This window comes from Dendrobates tinctorius, unplaced genomic scaffold, assembly GCF_039654945.1.
Source record: "Dendrobates tinctorius isolate UK_male_01 unplaced genomic scaffold, ASM3965494v1 ptg000011l, whole genome shotgun sequence".
NCBI classification, from domain to species: Eukaryota; Metazoa; Chordata; class Amphibia; order Anura; family Dendrobatidae; genus Dendrobates; species Dendrobates tinctorius.
In genome coordinates, this window is record NW_027361679.1 from 38322662 (window position 1) to 38347177 (window position 24516).

General features: G+C 42.9%; 1 protein-coding gene across 4 annotated transcripts in view; it reads left to right on the plus strand.

Annotated features, from left to right (window-relative positions):
* The first annotated feature begins 364 nt into the window (after window positions 1-364).
* LOC141046704 (UDP-glucuronosyltransferase 2A2-like) overlaps window positions 365-24516 on the plus strand; it is a 100816-nt gene continuing 76664 nt past the window's right edge. The window contains exons 1-2 of one of the 4 annotated variants that reach the window (XM_073541338.1): window positions 365-1121; window positions 22749-23378. In XM_073541338.1, coding sequence (XP_073397439.1) covers window positions 404-1121; window positions 22749-23378 — 1348 coding nt within the window. In that variant the 5' untranslated portion in view covers window positions 365-403. Of the gene's footprint in view, window positions 1122-22633; window positions 22677-22748; window positions 23379-24069; window positions 24166-24516 lie in introns of those variants that run through there. The other 3 variants (XM_073541312.1, XM_073541320.1, XM_073541329.1) reach the window with 3 other exon arrangements.

Genomic DNA, 24516 nt, shown 5'->3' on the forward strand with positions numbered 1-24516 from the left:
CTGAACCTATATTAGACAGTTACTAAGATTATGTGAGTGAGCATTACCTAAACACGGCAATTATTCACAAATATGTTTTTTTGGCATTATGTCTTCCAACTCTTAACTGTCCATAAGGGACACAGCTCCCAGGATTAGCTGAATTACACCAATGGATTGTATATTTGCTCCAAAAACTAGAAAAAACATGAGTTTATTTGTTTACAAGCCAAAAGTCGCATGAAAAGAAATATTGTACGAAGAGGAAGAGACACTCGAAACATGGCAGCTATTGCTGAAATCCGTATGTGGGACTGAAGAATCACTCTTTTTTTCCTCTAGTGACGTGAACTTTTAGCCACTCCTGTAAAGGGTGTGCTTTTTGGACTGCTTCTGACACCTTACATCACTCTGAATCATCAAAATGTGCCGTACTGATGTCTTTCTCTTGCTGCTGCCGATATGTTTCCTTAACACAGTTTCTGCTGGAGAAATTTTAGTTTGGCCAACAGAAGGAAGTCATTTTTTAAACATGAAAATACTCCTTGAGGAACTAGCACAAAAAGGACACCATGCTACAGTGTTAGTTCACTCGGCCATTATGATTATGGACACTGACAATATTTCACCTTTGAAATTTGAAATGTTCCCTGTTCCATTCACGAAAGAGAAGAGTGAAAAGTTTTTGGACGAATGCTTAACTTTTTGGATTTATGATGTGCCAAAAATGTCTTATTGGAAGTTTTTTGAAGAGGCTATGAAGTTCTCAAAAGAACAGCAAAGAATAGAAGAACAGATATGTAATGGTGTAGTGAAGAATGACTCACTGCTAAAAAAGCTGAAAGAGAAGAATTTCGATGTTTTGGTTTCAGATCCACTGACTCCATGTGGGGAACTTATTGCTGAGCTTCTTGGGGTGCCATTTGCCTACTCCATTAGGTTTTCAATGGGGAACTCAATGGAAAGACTATGTGGACAACTTCCAGCTCCATTTTCCTATGTTCCTGGCTCTATGGTGGAGCTTACTGACAAAATGTCTTTTGTAGAAAGACTAAAAAATGTAAACTTTTACATATTTCAAGATATCTTATTTCATCTTCTCTTCGCATCACAATGGGATGGTTATTTCAGTGAGGCATTAGGTAAGAATGACTGGGGATAATGGGATGTCTGCACTAATGTCATTTAGAGTTTTGTTCACACTGCTCTCCAGTACACATGTAAGGTTCGCAAAACTTACAATATACACTACATTTATACACCTGTGCATGCTAGATATATACACATGTAAATAACATTTATGACTGGCTTCCATTGTAAAAAGAAATCTGAGAAAAAAAAGTCTATTTGTCAACATATTTTTGACATTTGGCAATAAAAGTCAATTGTTTCAATGGCGTATACAGTGGGTACAGAAAGTATTCAGACCCCTTTAAATTTTTCACTCTTTGTTTCATTGCAGCCACTTGGTAAATTCCAAAAAGTTCTTTTTTTTTCTCAGTAATGTACACTCTGCACCCCATCTTGACTGAAAAAAGAACAGAAATGTAGAAATTTTTGCAAATTTATTAAAAAAGAAAAACTGAAATATCACATGGTCATAAGTGTTAGGAGTCAGATTTCTGCCCTGACTATGCAGGAATCTAGACCCTCACATTCTGCAGTCTCCTGCTCTCTGTCCACTGCAGAAGAGATTGCAGAGGAGATTGCTTTGCAGCAACTCTCTCTAGAGGCTAAGTCCTTCATCCCATCATCTGAGCATGCTCGTGGGACGATCTCCCATTGGAGTTCAGGAGTCAGGTGCTCAGGTCCTGCTCCTGATTCCTTTGGTCCAGCTCAGGGTTCTGGAGACTTCTGGAAGGTCCCGTTCACTATAAAAAGTGCGCAAGGCTGTTCTGCTATGCGCTAGTATAGTCATACTTGCTGCTGTGTGTTTGTTGATGGATGCATGATCTGGTGAATGACTCATTTGAAACCCCATTCCTATGATATTACGAATGTGTGAGGGAATGAGTTAGAGCCAGTATTAGCGCCAGCGCACCATAGCTTCACAGCAACACCTGCTAGCGTCTGACATCGCACCTGCCTTTTAGCGGTGTCTCTCTGCGGCACTATCCTCGCCGCGCTGCAGTTGCAGCCTATTTGTGCATTCGCAGTTGCGACGCTTTACACACAAGTAACTACGGTAGGTCTTTGTGGATGTAGTGCCGTTATATATAACTACTCCGTTGACCATCTACCGCTTGTTGCTGAGTTCCTGTGTATCTAACAGGCTCAGCACTGTTATATTTATTATTTACAATTAGCAGCTCTGTGACATCAAGGAGTTTGCGTAGTGCACCTGGGTGATATTTAACCCCGTGCACACTACCGCCTTAGTGCTCTGTCATCACCTAGCTGCGGTTTTTCCATCCACCGCACGGTGGACCCCGAGCGGCGAACACACTTTATTTATATTTTTATTTAGTGTGTTCCGCCGTTCATAACAATAAGTATTCAGACCCTTTGCTCAGACACTCAAATTTAAGTCACATGCTGTCCATTTCCTTATGATCCTCCTTGAGATGGTTCTACTGCTTCATTGGAGTCCAGCTGTGTTTAATTAAACTGATAGGACTTGATTTGTAAAGGCACACACCTGTCTATATAAGACCTTGCAGCTCACAGTGCATGTCAGACCAAATGAGAATCATGAGGTCAAAGGAACTTGGCCAAGGAGCTCAAAGACAGAATTATGGAAAGGCACAGATCTGGCTAAGGTTACAAAGGAATTTCTGCAGTACTCAAGGTTCCTAAGAGCACAGTGGCCTCCATAATCCTTAAATGGAAGACGTTTGGGACCACCAGAAGTCTTCCTAGACCTGGCTGTCCAGCCAAACTGAGCAATCGTTGGAAAAGAGCCTTGGTGAGAGAGGTAAGGATGAACCCCAAGATCACTGTGGCTGAGCTCCACAGATGCAGTGGGGAGATGGGAGAAAGTTCCACAAAGTCAACTACCACTGCAGCCTTCCACCAGTCGGGCCTTTATGGCAGAGTGGCCCGACGGAAGCCTCTCCTCATTGCAAGACATATGAAAGCCCGCATAGAGTTTGCTAAAAAACACATGAAGGACGCCTAGACTATGAGAAATAAGATTCTCTGGTCATAGAATCATAGAATCATAGAATCGTAGAGTTGGAAGGGACCTCCTGGGCCATCTGGTCCAACCCCCTGCTCAAAGCAGGATTCGCTAAATCATCCCAGTTAGATGTCTGTCCAGCCTCTGTTTGAAGACTTCCATTGAAGGAGAACTCACCACTTCTCGTGGCAGCCTGTTCCACTCATTGATCACTCTAACTGTCAAAAAGTTTTTTCTAATATCTAATCTGTGTCTCCTCCCATTCAGCTTCATCCCATTGCTTCTAGTCTTTCCTTGTGCAAATGAGAATAAAGTTGATCCTTCTACAATGTGACAGCCCTTTAGATATTTGTAGACAGCTATTAAGTCTCCTCTCAGTCTTCTCTTTTGCAAACTAAACATTCCCAAATCCTGCAACCTTTCCTCATAAGACAGGGTTTGCAGACCGGTCACCATTCTGGTCGCTCTTTTCTGAACTTGCTCCAGTTTGTTGATGTCTTTTTTAAAATGTGGTGCCCAAAATTGGACACAATATTCCAGATGAGGTCTGACCAAAGAGGAGTAGAGGGAAATAATGACTTCACGTGATCTAGACTGTATGCTTCTGTTAATACATCCTAGAATTGCATTTGCCTTTTTTGCTGCTGCATCACACTGTTGACTCATATTCAGTCTGTGATCTATTAGTATACCCAAGTCTTTTTCACATGTGCTGTCACTTAGCCCTATTCCTCCCATTCTATATATGCTTTTTTCATTTTTATTGCCCAGATGTAGTACTTTGCATTTCTCCCTGTTAAAAACCATTCTGTTAGTTGCTGCCCACTTCTCCAGTTTATTTAAATCTTTTTGAATCCTCTCTCTCTCTTCTCTAGTATTAGCTATCCCTCCTAGCTTTGTGTCATCAGCAAATTTAATCAGTTTACCCTCAATTCCTTCATCTAAATCGTTGATAAAGATGTTGAACAATACAGGGCCCAGGACAGAGCCCTGTGGTACCCCACTTGAGACATTCTTCCAACTGGATGTGCAGCCATTTACGACCACTCTTTGGGTCCGATCACTAAACCAGTTATGAATCCACCTAACATCCACCTGGTCTGACGAAAGGAAGATAGAACTTTTTGGTGACAAGACAATGACCCTAACCACGTAGCTAAAATAACAAAGAAGTGGCTTCAGAACAACTCTGTGACTATACTTGACTGGCCCAGCCAGAGCCCTGACCTAAACCCAATTGAGCATCTCTGGAGACCTGAAAATGGCTGTCCATCAACGTTCACCATCCAACCTGAGGGAACTGGAGAGGATCTGCAAGGAAGACTGGCAGAGGATCCCCAAATCTAGGTGTGAAAAACTTGTTGCATCATTCCCAAGTAGACTCGGGGCTGTACTACCTCAAAAGGGTGCTTTTACTCAATACTAAGCAAAGGGTCTGAATACTTATGGTCATGTGATATTTCAGTTTTTCTTTTTTAATAAATTTGCAAAAATTTCTACATTTCTGTTTTTTTCAGTCAAATATATATATAAGCACATCAAATATATACAAGTGTAGAACCAAAGTGACACTATGGTGAAACAGTTGATTTTATACTATGTGTCAGCTGATCTTTAGGGTGAGGCCAAATGCAGGGGTACAGTGTGGCAACAGATTGATAAATGGGCGTATGATTTTGCAGAACCATTGTTTCACCTGTTCAACCATATGGACATTAACAATCCTAACACACAAAAACACTGATCTTGTGCTTTTCCCAGAGTGATAAATTAACCCCTTAACCCCCTTAACGACCAAGCCATTTTGTAGGTTAAAGACCAGGCCTTAATTTTTAAATCGGACCACTGTCACTTTATGTGGTTATAACTCTGGAACGCTTCAACGTATCCTGATGATTCTGAGGTTGTTTTTTCGTGACATATTGTACTTCATGTTAGTGGTAAAATTTATTCGATATGACTTGCGTTTATTTATGAAAAAAATGGAAATATGGCAAAAAAATTTAAAATTTTGCAATTTTCAAACTTTTAATTTTTATGCCCTTAAATCAGAGAGATATGTCACAAAAAATAGTTAATAAATAACATTTCCCACATGTCTACTTTACATCAGCACAAATTTTGAACCAAAATTTTTTTTTCTTAGGAAGTTATAAGGGTTAGAAGTTGACCAGCGATTTCTCATTTTTCCAACAAAATTTACAAAACCATTTTTTTTAGGGACCACCTCACATTTGAAGTGAGTTTGGGGGGTCAATATAACAGAAAATACCCAAAAGTGACACCATTCTAAAAACTGCACCCCTCAAGGTGTTCAAAACCACATTCAAGAAGTTTATTAACCGTTTAGGTACTTCAAAAGAATTGAAGCAATGTGGAAGGAAAAAATGAACATTTAACTTTTTTTCCCAAAAATTTTTATTTGGACACAATTTTTTTATTTTGTCAAGGGTATCAGGAGAAAATGAACCACAATATTTGTTGTGCAATTTCTCCTGAGTACACCGATACCCCATGTGTGGAGGAAGACCAATCTTTAGGCGCACGGCAGTGCTCAGAAGGGAAGGAGCATCATTTGAGATTTTGAATGTCAAATTGGCTGGAATCGAGAGCGGACGCCATGTCGCGTTTGGAGAGCTCCTGATGTACCTAAACAGTGGAACCCCCGATAAGTGACCCCATTTTGGAAACTAGACGCCCCAAGGAACTTATCTAAATGTGCGTTGAGCACTTTGAACCCCCAAGGGCTACACAGAAGGTTATAACGTAGAGCCGTAAAATTAAAAAATCATATTTTTTTCCACAAAAATGATTTTCAATGAGCTATAATTTTTCCATATTTCGGCCGACAGTCATGTGTTGGCTTGATTTTTACGGGAAGAGCTGACGTTTTTATTGGTACCATTTTCGGGCACATAACTTTTTTGATCGCTTTCTATTCTGTTTTTCTGTTCATTTTTTGAATGAACAAAAACCAGCAATTTAGGAATGCTTTTCCCCCCCCCCCTCCGTTCCGCATGTGGTAAAATTAGTATGGCAGCTTTATTCTTCGGGTCAGTACAATTACAGCGATACCACATTTATATCTTTTTTTATGTTTTGGTGTTTTTTACACAATAAAAACTTTTATAGAAAAAATATTTTTGCATCGCTTTATTCTGCGAGCTATAACTTTTTTATTTTTTTGCTGAAGATGCTGTATGGCGGCTCGTTTTTTGCGGGACAAGATGACTTTTTCAGAGGTACCATGTTTATTTATATTCGTCTTTTTGATCGCGTGTTATTGCACTTTTTCCAAGCGGTATGATGATACTGCTTGGAAAAAGTATAATTTGCTACTTTTTTGTGTTTTTTTTTACGGTGTTCACTGAACGGGTTAACTAGGGTGATACTTTTATAGATGGGATTTTTACGGACGTGGTGATACCAAACGTGTATTTTTTTTGTTTTATTTTTTTTTACATAAAAATGTGTAATTTTTAGGGGATTTTTTAGGGAATTTTTTATATTATTTTTTAATTTTTTTTACATTTTTTTTAAAAAATGTTTTTTTTTTATACCTTGTCCCTTTATGGGACTTTCACTTTCGCTTTCACTTTAGGTATAATACATTACAATGTTCCAGTATTGTAATGCATTATACCAATGCTGAGAGCTGCTGACACCATGCTGTGAGCATGATCTCACCAGCTCTCTGTAGGTAAATGACCCGGAGGTTGTCATGACACCTCCGGGTCATCATGGCACAAGTCGGACCCCACGATTACATCGCAGGGACACCGACCTGAGGCAGAGGGAGCCCCCTATCCTCTGCCTCCCCCTCTGAACACTGCGATCACGCTCGATCGCAGCAGTGAGGGGTTTAACAGCCAGGGGCGGCGGGGGCACCGCTCCAAGCTGTCAGTGCAGGAAGCTCAGCCACTGCAGCGCTGGGCTACTACACTGATCGGGCAAGGAGAAGCTCAAATTTCAGCTTCTCCTGCTCATCACTGCTGTATTTGGTCTTTCAGATTGACCGACCAATCACAGCGCTGTGGGTGCAGGGACCGACTGCAAGGATCCCTGCCCCCCTTCCAGTGCTTCTCAGCTGTCATAGACAGCTGTGGGCACTGAACTGAAAATGCATGTTTACACGCAGTGACAGTTCAAAGGCAGGACGTGCAGAGTCCGTCATGGTGCTGAAAGTTACCTCCTGCCATGACGGACTGTGCACGTCCATAGATATTAAGGGGTTAATGTCCAATGACGTGCACAGTATGTCATCAGACATCTCCCTTGCTTTGAGGAGGGCTCCGGCGCTGAGCCCACATCAAAGCCGGGACATGTCAGTTGTTATGAACAGTTGACATGTGCCCGAAATAGGCGCAAGCGGAATCGCCATCCGCCCGCGCCCATTAATTAGTTAAATCCCGCTTTCAAAGCTGACAGCGGGCATTTAAATATCATTTCCGGCCGCCGGGCCGGAAATGACCTCATCGCCGACCCCTGTCACGTGATCGGGGGTCGGCGTCATGTTGCCTGGACAACCAGAGGTCTCTGTGAGACCTCTATGGTTGTTCCAGGCATATGGCTCTCAGCGCCACCCGGTGGTCGGCGCTGAAAGCACAGCAGTAAATCTGCTACGTATGGGCGATCTGCTCATTGCCCATATGTAGCAGAGCCGATCGGGTTGCGCATGCTTCTAGCCTCCTATGGATGCTATTGAAGCATGCCAAAAGTAAAAAAAAAAAAAATGTTTAAAAATAAAAAAAACCTAAAAGTTCAAATCACCCCCCTTTCGCCCCAATCAAAATAAAACAGTTAAAAAAAAAATCCCACATACACATATTAGGTATTGCCGCGTTCAGAATTGCCCGATCTATCAATAAAGAAAAGCATTAACTCGATCGCTAAACGGCGTAGCGAGAAAAAAATTCAAAACGCCAGAATTACATTTTTTTGGTCGCCAAGACATTGCATTAAAATGCAATAACGGGCGATCAAAAGAACATATCTGCACAAACGTGGTATCACTAAAAACGGCAGCCCGGCGCAGAAAAAATAAGCCCTCACCCGACCCCAGATCATGAAAAATGGAGACGCTACGAGTCTCGGAAAATTGCACAAATTTTTTTTTTTTAGCAAACTTTGGAATTTATTTTCACCACTTAGATAAAAGAGAACATAGACATGTTTGGTGTCTATGAACTCGTAATGACCTGGAGAATCATAATGGCATGTCAGATTTAGCATCTAGGGAACCTAGCAAAAAAGCCAAGCAAAAAACAAGTGTGGGGTTGCACTTTTTTTTGCAATTTCACCGCACTTGGAATTTTTTTCCCGTTTTCGAGTACACGACATGGTAAAACCAATGGCGTCATTTAAAAGTACAACTCGTCCCGCAAAAAATAAGCCCTCACATGGCCATATAGACGGAAAAATAAAAAAGTTATGGCTCTGGAAAGAAGGGGAGGGAAAAATGAAAATGCAAAACCAAAAATACCCCTGGTCATTAAGGGGTTTTTAAAAGGACCTGTCTCATAACAAATTTAAACTGATCCAATTATGCTTTAGGTCCTGTTTCTGACATCACTATAATGTCTTTAGTGTCATATAATTATGCGCATACTTGTGGAAAAATGAAATCATATACTGCCATTTGCCATTTGCCTCATTCGAATGAAGCAGGACTAGTCCAGCAAGGCATTTACTTACTAAGACTTAGGCTAAGTGCACACGTAGCAGAAAATTTCTGCTTGAAAACCTGACTTCCTTCCCAGAAACCGCACCTATTTTTCCACGGCGGTTTTTGCACGGTTTTGATGCATTTTTGATGCGTTTTTTTCCGCAGCGGTTTCAAAACGCATGGAAGAAGTCAAAACCGCGGAAAAATCCGCAAAATTAATGTGCATGCTGCGTTTTTTACCGCGATGCGTTTTTTTGTGGTAAAAAACGCATCAATGTGCACAAAAAATGCAAAATGCATAGAAATGACTGGGAAGCTTATTTTTAGCGGTTTTATAGTGAAAACCGCGGTAAAAACTGCTAAAAAAATGCTGTGTGTGAACACAGCCTTAGACTCACTAGTCCAGCCTCAGTAGCTGCCATCACTTTCCCGTATATACAGTGGAGAAAAAAAGTATTTAGTCAGCCACCAATTGTGCAAGTTCTCCCACTTAAAAAGATGAGAGGCCTGTAATTGACATCATAGGTAGACCACAACTATGAGAGTAAAAATGAGAAAACTAATCCAGAAAATCACCTTGTCTGATTTGGAAAGATTTATTTAGCAAACTATGGTGGAAAATAAGTATTTGGTCATTAACAAAAGTTTATCTCAATATTTTGTTATATATCCTTTGTTGGCAATGACAGAGGTCAAATGTTTTCTGTAAGTCTTCACAAGGTTGGTACACACTGGTGTTATGTTGGCCCATTCCTCCATACAGATCTCCTCTAGAGCAGTGATGTTTTGGGCATGTCGCTGGGCAACATGAACTTTCAAATCCTTCCAAAGGCTTTCTATGGGGTTGAGATCTGGAGACTGTCTAGGTCACTCCAGGACCTTCATATGCTTCTTACAAATCCACTCCTTCGTTGCCTTGGCGGTGTCCTTGGGTTCATTATCATGCTGAAAGACACATCCACGCTCCATCTTCAATGCCCTTGCTGATGGAAGGAGGTTTGCACTCAAAATCTCACGATACATGGCCCCATTGATTCTTTCATGAGCACGGATCAGTCGTGCTTGTCCCTTTGCAGAGAAACAGTCCCAAAGCATGATGTTGCCACCCCCATTCTTCACAGTAGGTATGGTGTTCTTTGGATGCAACTCAGCATTCTGTCTCCTCCAAACACAACGAGTTTTGTTTTTACCAAACAGTTCTACTTTGGTTTCATCAGACCATATGACATTCTCACAATACTCTTCTGGATAATCCAAATGCTCTCTAGCAAACTTCAGACGTCCCGGACATGTACTGGCTTAAGCAGGGGGACACGGCTGTCACTGCAGGATCTGAGTCCCTGGTGGTGTAGTGTGTTACTGATGGTAGCCTTTGTTACTGTGGTCCCAACTCTATGCAGGTCATTCACTAGGTCCACCCGTCCGTATGGTTCTGGGATTTTTGCTCACCGTTCTTGTGATCATTTTGACCCCACGGGATGAGATCTTGCGTGGAGCCCCAGATTGAGGGAGATTATCAGTGGACTTGTATGTCTTCCATTTTCTTATTATTGCTCCTACAGTGGATTTCATCACACCAAGCTGCTTGCCTAATGCAGATTCAGTCTTCCCAGCCTTGTGCAGGGCTACAATTTTAGGGCTACAATTTTATTTCTGGTGTCCTTCGACAGCTCTTTGGTCTTCACCATAGTGGAGTTTGGAGTGTGACTGAGGTTGTGGACCGGAGTCTTTTATACTGATAACAAGTTCAAACAGGTGCCATTACTACAGTTAATGAGTGGAGGACAGAGGAGCCTCTTAAAGAAGAAGTTACAGGTCTGTGAGAGCCACAAATCTTGAATGTTTTAGGTGACCAAATACTTATTTTTTACCATAATTTGCAAAATAAATCTTGCCAAATCAGACAAGGTAATTTTCTGGATTTGTTTTCTCATTTTGTCTCTCATAGTTGTGATCTACCTATGATGTTAATTACAGGCCTCTCTCATCTTTTTAAGTGGGAGAACTTGCATAATTGGTGACTGACTAAATACTTTTTCCCCCACTGTATATGTGTGTGTATATATATATATATATATATATATATATATACTGCCCCTATATATATATAGAGACAGAGAGAGAGAATTAAGCAAAGGTTTTAGGCTGGCGTGGAAAAAATGCTGTTTGAATGCACATCTAGAAGCATTAGTAGTTTTTATTTTTTTATCAATTAACAAAGTGCAAGTGAGCTAACAACAGAGAAATCTAAGCCTAGTTAATATTTATCTTTGTCTTCAACTCAGCATGAATTCTCCTATTTCCACTCGCACACAGATTTTGGAGAAACTCGGCAGTGAGGTTGTGCTTCCGCAAAACCTTCTGTCTTTTCATGTAATCCCAGACAAAATCGATGATGTTGAGATCAGGGCTCTGTGGTGGCCATATCATCACTTCCAGGACTTCGTGTTCTTCCTTATTCAGAAGATAGTTCACAATGATATTGGCTGTATGTTTGGCGTCATTTTTCTACTGTAGAATAAATTTGGAGCCAGTTTAGACACCTCCCTAGTGAAGAATGAGTATCTGTGGGCATTTTACACTTTGTGAAACCATCGTACCATTAAAACACAAATGATGGAATGATAAAGAATAGAAATGATGGGAGAAATTGTGTAAGAGGTGTATGGAGCCGCATCTGTATGAGGTGGACAGAGAGGAGCTACGTGTATGGAGCGGAGCCGCGTGTGTACGAGGTGTATGTAGCGGAGCTGCGCATGTACGGAGCGAAGTTGCACGTGTACGAGGTGTATGGAGCGGAACCGCGCATGTACAAGGTGTACGGAGCGGAGATGTGCTTGTATTTTGGCATGGAGGGGCCCCATTTGAAAGTTTGCACCGGGGCCCATAACTTTGTAGTTACACCACTGCATGTGGGGCGGTGCTGTATACCATGTAGGGCTGTGCTGTATATGATGGACCTGTGCTGCATACCAATGGGGGGCTGTGCTGTATACCATGGGCCTGTGCTGTATACCATGTGGGGCTGTGATGTATACCTTGGTGCTATGCTGCATACTATGTGGTGCTGTGCTATATACCATGTGGGGCTGTGTTATATACTATGTGGGCTGTGTTATATACTTTGGGGCTGTGCTATATAATATATGGCTGTGCTATATACCAAAGGGGGGTAAATTATACATTATATTCTACAGTCTGAATGTCTTATAGGGGGCCTAACAGGAGGCCGACAGTCTGTATATCTTATAGGGCGCCTAATAGTAGGCCGACAGTCTGTATGTCTTATAGGGGGCCTAATAGTAGGCCGACAGTCTGTATGTCTCATAAGGGGCCTAAGAGGAGGACGACAGTTTGTATGTCTCATAGGAGACTTAATAGGAGGCCGACAGTCTGTATGTTTTATAGGAGGCACAATTATAAGAAAAATTGGAGTAGCCATAAACAACAAAGACAAAAGTGTAAAGTATATAAAAAGCAAATCTTTATTATACTATATTAAAAAGATATCAAACATTTATAAATATATATGAGGTGATTAGGAAAAGCGTTCCAGAAACAAAGCAAGAGAACACCCCTATAAGTAATGGGTAGGACAAAGGGAAAAGAAGCACCACATACACGAATAGTATCACTGCATAGCAACCCCTAAAGTGTAGTCCATATGCACAACACAGGGGTGCTACATAAGAACAATATCAAAATTTAAAGCAATGTGCTGCTCCAAAATGATCCAAGTCAGACCGGGATAATACCCAAAATCCTTAAAGTGCTGTTGTCACTTACCCATGATGGAAATACAGGAGAAGGGGGGACACCTCGCTCTACCCCTTACTTTTAATGTCTTATAGGAGGCCTAATAGGAGGACGACAGTCTGTATGTCTCATAGGAGGCCGAAAACCTGTATGTCATATACGAGGCCAATATGCCGTACATACCGCAATATGGGCATCCTATATACTGTACATACCACACTCTCAACCCCTTATAGAAAGTATCTGTTATAGGAGACCGAGAATGCGGTTTGTACGATATATAGGAGGCTGAAAGTGTGATCTGTACGATATATAGGAGGCTGAGAGTGCGGTCTGTACCATATATAGGAGGCTGAGAGTGCGGTCTGTACGATATATAGGAGGCTGAGAGTGCGGTCTGTACGATATATATGAGGCTGAGAGTGCGATCTGTACGATATATATGTGGCTGAGAGTGCGGTCTGTACGATATATAGGATGCTGAGAGTGCGGTCTGTACCATATATAGGAGGCTGAGAGTGCGATCTGTACGATATATAGGAGGCTGAGAGTACTGTCTGTACGATATATATGAGGCTGAGAGTGCGATCTGTACGATACATAGGAGGCTGAGAGTGCGGTCTGTACAATACATAGGATGCTGAGAGTGCGGTCTGTATGCTATATAGGAGGCTGAGAGTGTGGTCTTTACAATATATAGGAGGCTGAGAGTGCAGTCTGTACGATATATAGGATGCTGCGAGTGCGGTCTGTACTATATATAGAAGGATGAAAGTGCGGTCTGTACGATATATAGGAGGCTGAGAGTGCGGTCTGTGTGATATATAGGAGGCTGAGAGTGCGGTCTGTATGCTATATAGGAGGCTGAGAGTGCAGTCTGTACGATATATAGGAGGCTGAGAGTGCGGTTTGTATGATATATAGGAGGCTGAGAGTGCGGTCTGTATGATATATAGGAGGCTGAGAGTGCGGTCTGTATGATATATAGGAGGCTGAGAGTGCGGTCTGTACGATATATAGGAGGCTGAGAGTGCGGTCTGAACGATATATAGGAGGCTGAGAGTGCGGTCCGTACGATATATAGGAGGCTGAGAGTGCGGTCTGTATGATATATAGGAGGCTGAGAGTGTGGTCTGTACGATATATAGGAGGCTGAGAGTGCGGTCAGTACGATATATAGGAGGCTGAGAGTGCAGTCTGTGTGATATATAGGAGGCTGAGAGTGCGGTCTGTACGATATATAGGAGGCTGAGAGTGCGGTCTGTATGCTATATAGGAGGCTGAGAGTGCAGTCTGTACGATATATAGGAGGCTGAGAGTGCGGTCTGTACGATATATAGGAGGCTGAGAGTGCGGTCTGTACGATATATAGGAGGCTGAGAGTGCGGTCTGTACGATACATAGGAGGCTGAGAGTGCGGTCTGTACAATACATAGGATGCTGAGAGTGCGGTCTGTACAATACATAGGATGCTGAGAGTGCGGTCTGTACGATATATAGGAGGCTGAGAGTGCGGTCTGTGTGATATATAGGAGGCTGAGAGTGCGGTCTGTACAATATATAGGAGGCTGAGAGTGCGGTCTGTGTGATATATAGGAGGCTGAGAGTGCGGTCTGTATGCTATATAGGAGGCTGAGAGTGCTGTCTGTACGATATATAGGAGGCTGAGAGTGCAGTCTGTATGATATATTGGAGGCTGAGAGTGCGGTCTGTATGATATATAGGAGGCTGAGAGTGCGGTCTGTGTGATATATAGGAGGCTGAGAGTGCGGTCTGTATGCTAAATAGGAGGCTGAGAGTGTGGTCTTTACAATATATAGGAGGCTGAGAGTGCAGTCTGTACGATATATAGGATGCTGAGAGTGCGGTCTGTACTATATATAGAAGGATGAGAGAGCGGTCTGTACGATATATAGGAGGCTGAGAGTGCGCTTTGTATGATATATAGGAGGCTGAGAGTGCGGTCTGAACGATATATAGGAGGCTGAGAGTGCGGTCTGTATGATATATAGGAGGCTGAGAGTGCGGTCTGAACGATATATAGGAGGCTGAGAGTGCGGTCCGTACGATATATAGGAGGCTGAGAGTGCGGTCTGTACGATATATAGGAGGCTGAGAGTGCGGTCTGTACGATATATAGGATGCTGAGAGTGCGGTCTGTATGATATATAGGAGGCTGAGAGTGTGGTCTGTACGATATATAGGAGGCTGAAAGTGTGATCTGAACGATATATAGAAGGCTGAGAGTGCGGTCTGTACCATATATAGGAGGCTGAGAGTGCGGTCTGTACGATATATAGGAGGCTGAGAGTGCGGTCTATACGATATATAGGAGTCTGAGAGTGCGGTCTGTACGATGTATAGGAGGCTGAGAGTGCGGTCTGTACAATATATAGGAAGCTGAGAGTGCGGTCTGTACGATATATAGGAGGCTGAGAGTGCGGTCTGTACGATATATAGGAGGCTGAGAGTGCGGTCTGTACGATATATAGGAGGCTGAGAGTGAGATCTGTACGATATATAGGAGGCTGAGAGTGCGGTCTGTACGATATATAGGAGGCTGAGAGTGTGATCTGTACGATATATATGAGGCTGAGAGTGCGATCTGTACGATATATATGAGGCTGAGAGTGCGGTCTGTACGATATATAGGATGCTGAGAGTGCGGTCTGTACCATATATAGGAGGCTGAGAGTGCGATCTGTACGATATATAGGAGGCTGAGAGTACTGTCTGTACGATATATATGAGGCTGAGAGTGCGATCTGTACGATACATAGGAGGCTGAGAGTGCGGTCTGTACAATACATAGGATGCTGAGAGTGCGGTCTGTATGCTATATAGGAGGCTGAGAGTGTGGTCTTTACAATATATAGGAGGCTGAGAGTGCAGTCTGTACGATATATAGGATGCTGAGAGTGCGGTCTGTACTATATATAGAAGGATGAGAGTGCGGTCTGTACGATATATAGGAGGCTGAGAGTGCGGTCTGTGTGATATATAGGAGGCTGAGAGTGCGGTCTGTATGCTATATAGGAGGCTGAGAGTGCAGTCTGTACGATATATAGGAGGCTGAGAGTGCGGTTTGTATGATATATAGGAGGCTGAGAGTGCGGTCTGTATGATATATAGGAGGCTGAGAGTGCGGTCTGTATGATATATAGGAGGCTGAGAGTGCGGTCTGTACGATATATAGGAGGCTGAGAGTGCGGTCTGAACGATATATAGGAGGCTGAGAGTGCGGTCCGTACGATATATAGGAGGCTGAGAGTGCGGTCTGTACGATATATAGGAGGCTGAGAGTGTGGTCTGTACGATATATAGGAGGCTGAGAGTGCGGTCAGTACGATATATAGGAGGCTGAGAGTGCAGTCTGTGTGATATATAGGAGGCTGAGAGTGCGGTCTGTACGATATATAGGAGGCTGAGAGTGCGGTCTGTATGCTATATAGGAGGCTGAGAGTGCAGTCTGTACGATATATAGGAGGATGAGAGTGCGGTCTGTACGATATATAGGAGGCTGAGAGTGCGGTCTGTACGATATATAGGAGGCTGAGAGTGCGGTCTGTACGATACATAGGAGGCTGAGAGTGCGGTCTGTACAATACATAGGATGCTGAGAGTGCGGTCTGTACAATACATAGGATGCTGAGAGTGCGGTCTGTACGATATATAGGAGGCTGAGAGTGCGGTCTGTGTGATATATAGGAGGCTGAGAGTGCGGTCTGTACAATATATAGGAGGCTGAGAGTGCGGTCTGTGTGATATATAGGAGGCTGAGAGTGCGGTCTGTATGCTATATAGGAGGCTGAGAGTGCTGTCTGTACGATATATAGGAGGCTGAGAGTGCAGTCTGTATGATATATTGGAGGCTGAGAGTGCGGTCTGTATGATATATAGGAGGCTGAGAGTGCGGTCTGTGTGATATATAGGAGGCTGAGAGTGCGGTCTGTATGCTAAATAGGAGGCTGAGAGTGTGGTCTTTACAATATATAGGAGGCTGAGAGTGCAGTCTGTACGATATATAGGATGCTGAGAGTGCGGTCTGTACTATATATAGAAGGATGAGAGAGCGGTCTGTACGATATATAGGAGGCTGAGAGTGCGGTCTGTACGCTATATAGGAGGCTGAGAGTGCAGTCTGTACGATATATAGGAGGCTGAGAGTGCGGTTTGTATGATATATAGGAGGCTGAGAGTGCGGTCTGAACGATATATAGGAGGCTGAGAGTGCGGTCTGTATGATATATAGGAGGCTGAGAGTGCGGTCTGAACGATATATAGGAGGCTGAGAGTGCGGTCCGTACGATATATAGGAGGCTGAGAGTGCGGTCTGTATGATATATAGGAGGCTGATAGTGTGGTCTGTACGATATATAGGAGGCTGAGAGTGAGGTCTGTATGATATATAGGAGGCTGAGAGCGCGGTCTGTACGATATATAGGAGGCTGAGTGTGCAGTCTGTGATATATAGGAGGCTGAGAGTGCAGTCTGTACGATATATAGGAGGCCGAGAGTGCGGTCTGTACGATATATAGGAGGCTGAGAGTGCGGTCTGTGTGATATATAGGAGGCTGAGAGTGCGGTCTGTATGCTATATAGGAGGCTGAGTGCGGTCTGTATGATATATAGGAGGCTGAGAGTGCGGTTTGTATGATATATAGGAGGCTGAGAGTGCGGTCTGTACTATATATAGGAGGCTGAGAGTGCGGTCTGTACGATATATAGGAGGCTGAGAGTGCGGTCTGTACGATATATAGGATGCTGAGAGTGCGGTCTGTACGATATATAGGAGGCTGAGAGTGGGGTCTGTGTGATATATAGGAGGCTAAGAGTGCGGTCTGTACGATATATAGGAGGCTGAGAGTGCAGTCTGTATGATATATAGGAGGCTGAGTGCGGTCTGTACGATATATAGGAGGCTGAGAGTGCGGTCTGTACGATATATAGGAGGCTGAGAGTGCAGTCTGTGTGATATATAGGAGACTGAGAGTGCTGTTTGTACGATATATAGGAGGCTGAGAGTGGGGTCTGTGTGATATATAGGAGGCTGAGAGTGCGGTCTGTATGCTATATAGAAGGCTGAGAGTGCGGTCTGTACGATATATAGGAGGCTGAGAGTGCGGTCTGCACGATATATAGAAGGCTTAGAGTGCGGTCTGTACGATATATAGGATGCTGAGAGTGCGGTCTGTACGATATATAGGAGGCTGAGAGTGCGGTCTGTACAATATATAGGATGCTGAGAGTGCGGTCTGTACGATATATAGGAGGCTGAGAGTGCGGCTGTACGATATATAGGAGGCTGAGAGTGCGGCCTGTACGATATATAGGAGGCTGAGAGTGCGGTCTGTACGATATATAGGATGCTGAGAGTGCGGTCTGTACGATATATAGGAGGCTGAGAGTGCGGTCTGTACGATATATAGGGGGCTGAGAGTGCGGTCTGTATGATATATAGGAGGCTGAGAGTGCGGTCTGTACGATATATAGGATGCTGAGAGTGCGGTCTGTACGATATATAGGAGGCTGAGAGTGCGATCTGTACAATATATAAGGGGCTGAGAGTGCGGTCTGTACGATATATAGGAGGCTGAGAGTGCGGTCTGTACGATATATAGGAGGCTGAGAGTGCGGTCTGTACAATACATAGGAAGCTGAGAGTGCGATCTGTACATTATACAGGAGGCTGAGAGTGCGGTCTGTACAATATATAAGGGGCTGAGAGTGCGGTCTGTACGATATATAGGAGGCTGAGAGTGCGGTCTGTACGATATATAGGAGGCTGAGAGTGCGGTCTGTACGATATATAGGAGGCTGAGAGTGCGGTCTGTACGATATATAGGATGCTGAGAGTGCGGTCTGTATGATATATAGGAGGCTGAGAGTGTGGTCTGTACGATATGTAGGAGGCTGAGAGTGCGGTCTGTGCGATATATAGGAGGCTGAGAGTGCGGTCTGTAGAATACATAGGATGCTGAGAGTGCGATCTGTACGATATACAGGAGGCTGAGAGTGCGGTCTGTACAATATATAAGGGGCTGAGAGTGCGGTCTGTACGATATATAGGAGGCTGAGAGTGCGGTCTGTACGATATATAGGAGGCTGAGTGCGGTCTGTACAATACATAGGAAGCTGAGAGTGCGATCTGTACGATATACAGAAGGCTGAGAGTGCGGTCTGTACAATATATAAGGGGCTGAGAGTGCGGTCTGTACGATATATAGGAGGCTGAGAGTGCGGTCTGTACGATATATAGGAGGCTGAGAGTGCGGTCTGTACGATATATAGGAGGCTGAGAGTGCGGTCTGTACGATATATAGGAGGCTGAGAGTGCGGTCTGTACGATATATAGGATGCTGAGAGTGCGGTCTGTATGATATATAGGAGGCTGAGAGTGTGGTCTGTACGATATGTAGGAGGCTGAGAGTGCGGTCTGTGCGATATATAGGAGGCTGAGAGTGCGGTCTGTACGATATATAGGAGGCTGAGAGTGCGGTCTGTACAATACATAGGGTGCTGAGAGTGCGATCTGTACGATATACAGGAGGCTGAGAGTGCGGTCTGTACAATATATAAGGGGCTGAGAGTGCGGTCTGTACGATATATAGGAGGCTGAGAGTGCGGTCTGTACGATATATAGGAGGCTGAGAGTGTGGTCTGTACAATACATAGGAAGCTGAGAGTGCGGTCTGTACGATATATGAGGCTGAGAGTGCGGTCTGTACGATATATAGGAGGCTGAGAGTGCGGTCTGTGCGATATATAGGAGGCTGAGAGTGCGGTCTGTACGATATATAGGAGGCTGAGAGTGCGGTCTGTACGATATATAGGAGGCTGAGAGTGCGGTCTGTACGATATATAGGAGGCTGAGAGTGCGGTCTGTACAATACATAGGAAGCTGAGAGTGCGGTCTGTACGATATATAGGGGGCTGAGAGTGCAGTCTGTACAATATATAAGAGGCTGAGAGTGCGGTCTGTACGATATATAGGAGGCTGAGATTGCGGTCTGTACGATATATAGGAGGCTGAGAGCGTTCTCTTTTGCACACTGTACAGCTTGCTAAAAGGCACACGTTTTAGTGGGAGAGGCCAAAAAATGAACACGCAATAATATAGTTTATGGTAGCCATAGGGTGGGCGCCTAGAGTCAGTTCCCCTGGTGGGCCCTAGGCACCCCAGTCCGACCCTGGACGGTACAATATCTATCACCTACCCAGGACAAGTAGAAAAATAGCTGTTATGTACTTTCTCAGTAAATGGGTAGAATTCAAGAATTTCTTTGAAAGTACCCAAAGGAGAGTGACCTTAAACCTTCCAAAGTCCTTCAATTATCTGTTTAACTGCCGATAACCTAAGAGGACCCATCACAACGGTGCCAGCAGAGATAGCTTGTGTAAGAAGAAATTTCTGCAATATCAGCACATTACTGATGTTTAAAGTTATGCAAGAAATTGCTTTTTATTCACCATGTTTTAAATGGAATTTGCCAGAATAATGCACCTCCCTAAAATATTTATATGGCCATGTCACTCTATCAAAGATAATGTCATCTATACCTTTGCTGATGTAATCTGTTGCTCCCTGCATGAAAATTGCTGTTTCAATTCATATTTAAATGAGGCATAAGTGCTCTGGGAGTGTTAGAGCACTTCCCAAGCCTCTGCCTCCCTAGTTATTTTACCTGTGCAGCCTCACCTTCTTCTGCTTGACTGACAGCTCACTGGCTGTGCAGTCAAGTGAGTGAACTGTCAGACAAGCAGAGGAAGATTGAGCTGGGTGAAAAATAAAGCCATGGAAGCAAAGACTTGGAAAGTTCTCCACCACACCTAGAGCACTTAGGCCTTATTTGCATATTAATTAAGCGATTTTTCAGTCAGGGAGCAGCATATTGGATCTAGATGACAATATATATCACAGAGCAACATGGCCATACTAATAGTTTATGGGGATGGATCAATCTGACAGATTGTTTATGTCTCACACAGCCCCCTGTTTAAGTGTAGGAAGAAGACAACAACAATTTCCAAGTGGTAGAAGTTGCATTTAACAGGCTCATTACTTAGTAAATTCACAAATGTTGAGTGTTACTAAAACATAACTTTTCATAATAATGTTACAAAACATTAATTGCATACATAGGATAAAATAAACTCGACTTAAACAGGTAAGTGGCAGTTTATTGCCAAATCCACATACTGTAAGTTGCTAACGGTCCAAAAAGACAAAATCACTAAAATTTACATTGAGTATTCAGATACAAAAACAGCATATGGTAATGGTCAACCAACTTACTGTTGGCGGTCTGCATCTTAGCCAGGATCCTCCTACAAATAGTTGTCATACATAGTCTAAACAAAAGATAGTGATAAATCAAGGGTGGGTGAAAAAAATGGAGCAATGTCACCTATCTGCTGGTTCCAAAGAAGGTCCAATAATCTAAAACCATACTGCTGGGCTTCATCCAGTTAAAAAGGCGAGGTCTAGGGACAGCCCTATTATGCCCTAAACCCACTAAAAAGCCCTAGTCCCCAAAGACTCCGGCTCTAAAACGGCAGTCCACTCCTGTCCTTATGTAGACAACTCTACAAATGCTCTACGTGCCTCTCAACGCGTTTATCTCCTTACAGGAACATCGGGGATGGCAATACACACATATGTCAATACACGGGCTCTGGAACCATATACCCAGTTTTATATCTAGCAAAAAGCAATTAATGGTTTTCAACAATATTATTAAAAGTTATGTTTTACTAACGCTCACCATTTGCTGATGTATTGCTTAATGTAGTTTGTTGATTAGGAATTTGTAGCGGATTAAAACCTTTGCGTTTCTGGTCCACATTTTGTTATACTTATGCTCATTATTTAGTGTATCATGCACCTCATCTTGCTAGGACCTTATTCAGACGTCCATGTTTCACATACCAACATACCTATCAGAGACCTCCCCTTCCCACCTAGTCAAATCAACTCTCCTGCTTTGCACTAATGAGGGGAAAATACCCAAAATTTGTATCTGCATATGCAGTTTGAGATTTGGCGTTTTGTTCTAAGTCATGTGACGAAGCACTTTAGTGGGTCAACATTGACTTTTATATCCAATAAATGGCACTGGAGTCCTAATCCTTTTTCTCCCTGAAGAGTCTATTTGTATACTATATAAAGGGCATAGCATTTATACTTTGTGTGAGGGGGCACAAAGGGGGCTATCACTACTGTAATGTATTTTTTTATTATTTTTGATGACACTACTACTGGGGGTGTGTCAGGGCACCAATATGGAGTTTGTGTATAAATGGGTGAAAATGTGGTGAGGGTTCTTTAGAAATTATCAGCCATAGATGTCTGTGTGATACATTCTGCAGAGATGAATCCTGGCTGCTGGATTAACTCATAGCGGTCTGCACTGGATGAAGAAGAAAGGAGAAAATGAATGCCTTTTATTAGTGATATCACTGGATGTATCTGTACACATAAAGTATATGGTCTGCAGAGTACCTGTGTGTAACTGGTATGGGGTTAGTATGGTATTAATATCAATAAAAGGAAAAATCAGCTCACTCACAGAACAAGGATCCCCAATGCGCAGATAAAGCCTTGTAGTACGACAAGAGATCACATGGAGTAAAAATGTAGAAATCCAGCTTAGGGGTCCTTAAAATAGCATGTTTATTGAAGATTTATTAAAAATCCAATGCATTATGTCTCTGTACTATAACAAGATCACAGCCTAGGAATAGACTTCTCCCATGTCCGGTCCATATAAATTTTCCTGGTGGTCTTCATGGATGTTCTGGCTCACTCTGCTGGACATTCTAGATGCACATAACTTTAGTACTGCAGCAAGTGCTGCCATAACAACTCCAGTCTCCTTCTGGCTGCAGAAGGAATTGCAGAGTATAAAGACAGAAATATAGATGATTTTGTAGCAATATAGATTGAAAATAGTGGACTTGGATCTCTTGTTTAAGCCATTGAAATGTAAAAAATAAGTTGGGCTGTAGGTGGAGTATCATAAGCAGGGAGTCTGGAAGGAATCGTACAGAACAGGGCAGTCTATGCTGCTGTGTAACTTCCTGATATACACCGGCGAACAAAGTGCACAGTGATGCCAGACGCGTGTTTGCCCTCGGACTTCAGCATGTTTTTGGCAGGTATTTTACTACTTATGCATATTAGCTTTTTTAGCACAGCTTCCCCGGAAAAAATTCTAGCATGGCCAACAGATGGTAGTCATTTTATGAATTTAAACAACATCCTTGAGAAACTTGCACACAAGGGCCATGAGGTTACTGTGCTCGTTCATTCGGCCAACATGATCATGGACACTAATGCAACACCCATTTTGAAGTTTGAAGTGTTTCCAGTTTCATTTGAGAAAGAAAAAAATGAAGAGCTTCTGGAGGAATTTCTGCGCATATGGATCTATGACCTGCCTAATATGTCATACTGGGAATCCTTTACACGTATATATAAGGGAATAGTGGACTTGGTGGAGGTAGAACGGTTGGTGTGTGATGGTATTACAAAGAACAAGGCATTACTACATAGACTAAAGGAGGAGAAGTTTGACATCCTGGTTGCTGACCCCTTGGCACCCTGTGGTGAACTTATTGCTGAGATCATTGGAATCCCATTCATCTATTCTTTTAGGTTCTCATTCGGTAATGTGATAGAGAGACATTGCAGTCACATCCCAACGCCATATTCTTATGTGCCAGGGACAATGACTGAGCTCTCTGATAAAATGTCTTTTGTGGAAAGATTGAAAAATACCATTTTCTATTTATCTCAAGATGTCATATTTCAGTTTTTTATTGCACCGATGTGGAATCAATATTACAGTGAGGTACTGGGTAGGTATCATTAACACACTAGCCTTCTCTGTGTCTATATACTGTATATATTTATACATTCAGCGTTTTTTATATATGCAGCATGTCATTTCTTTCAGCGCTTCTGCAGCATTTTTTCACCCATAGGAATTAATATGAAAGTGAAAAAAGTGCTTAAACAACTGCAACAAATGTTTTTGCTGTATTTTTGAAGTGTTTTGGTGAGTAAAACTATATTTATTAAATCTGTACTGTACAAAAATCACACATGTATTCTGCAGCCCCAAAACAAGAGTTATGAATGCAGTGATTTTACTGCCAAGAGAGCAGGTTTTGGCTGCAGAAAAAAGTAGCAAAAAACGCTCCTTGTGAATATAGCCTAAAAGTTTTGATCAGTTTTTTTTCAGCCCCTAAACTCCGGAGAACATAATGTACATGTGCATATGGCCAGGGTCAGAGAAACTCGCACGAGTCTCACATGTCAATACCCAACACTGCCGCCGGCACTCAGGACCGGAGAGTTTCTCGCATGTCTGACCCCGTAGGACAGTGAAGCCTTCTGTGTAACAGTGACGAACCTCACCTATGTACTAATCAAATATTGGAGTAGACACAAACCATGTCAGCAAAATCAAAGAGAGAGATTTTGTAGCTAGATAAATGTTGACCTGTAAATGCCTTTTCTAACATATGCTCCTGAGGAATCAATATGTCAAGAGCTATTTTCTCTGTTCAAAGTCTCTATCTCCTTTGATTCTGAGAATTACCTCTCTGGGAATAAGGTCCAGCAAGCCAGCATTGTCATAAGGTGAAAAATGAATGTTTAAGGGTATGTGCACACGTTGCAGTTTTGCGTGCAGAATATTCTGCATCTCTTGGCAGAATCCGCAGGTCAAAATCCATGCGGTTTTTTTTTTGCAGATTTTGTGTTTTCTGTGCAGATTTCCTGCTGATTCTTTGCGGATTGGCATGCGTTTTTACCCCTGCGGATTTCTATAATGGAATGGGTGTAAGAACGCATTCGCATCCGCAAAAAGAATGGACATGCTGCTTAAAATAAACCGCTGCGGAGTCCGTGCGGAATTTTCCGCAGCATGTGCACAGCTATCTTTTTTCCCCATTGATTTACATTGTTCTGTAAATCACTTGCGGATCTGCA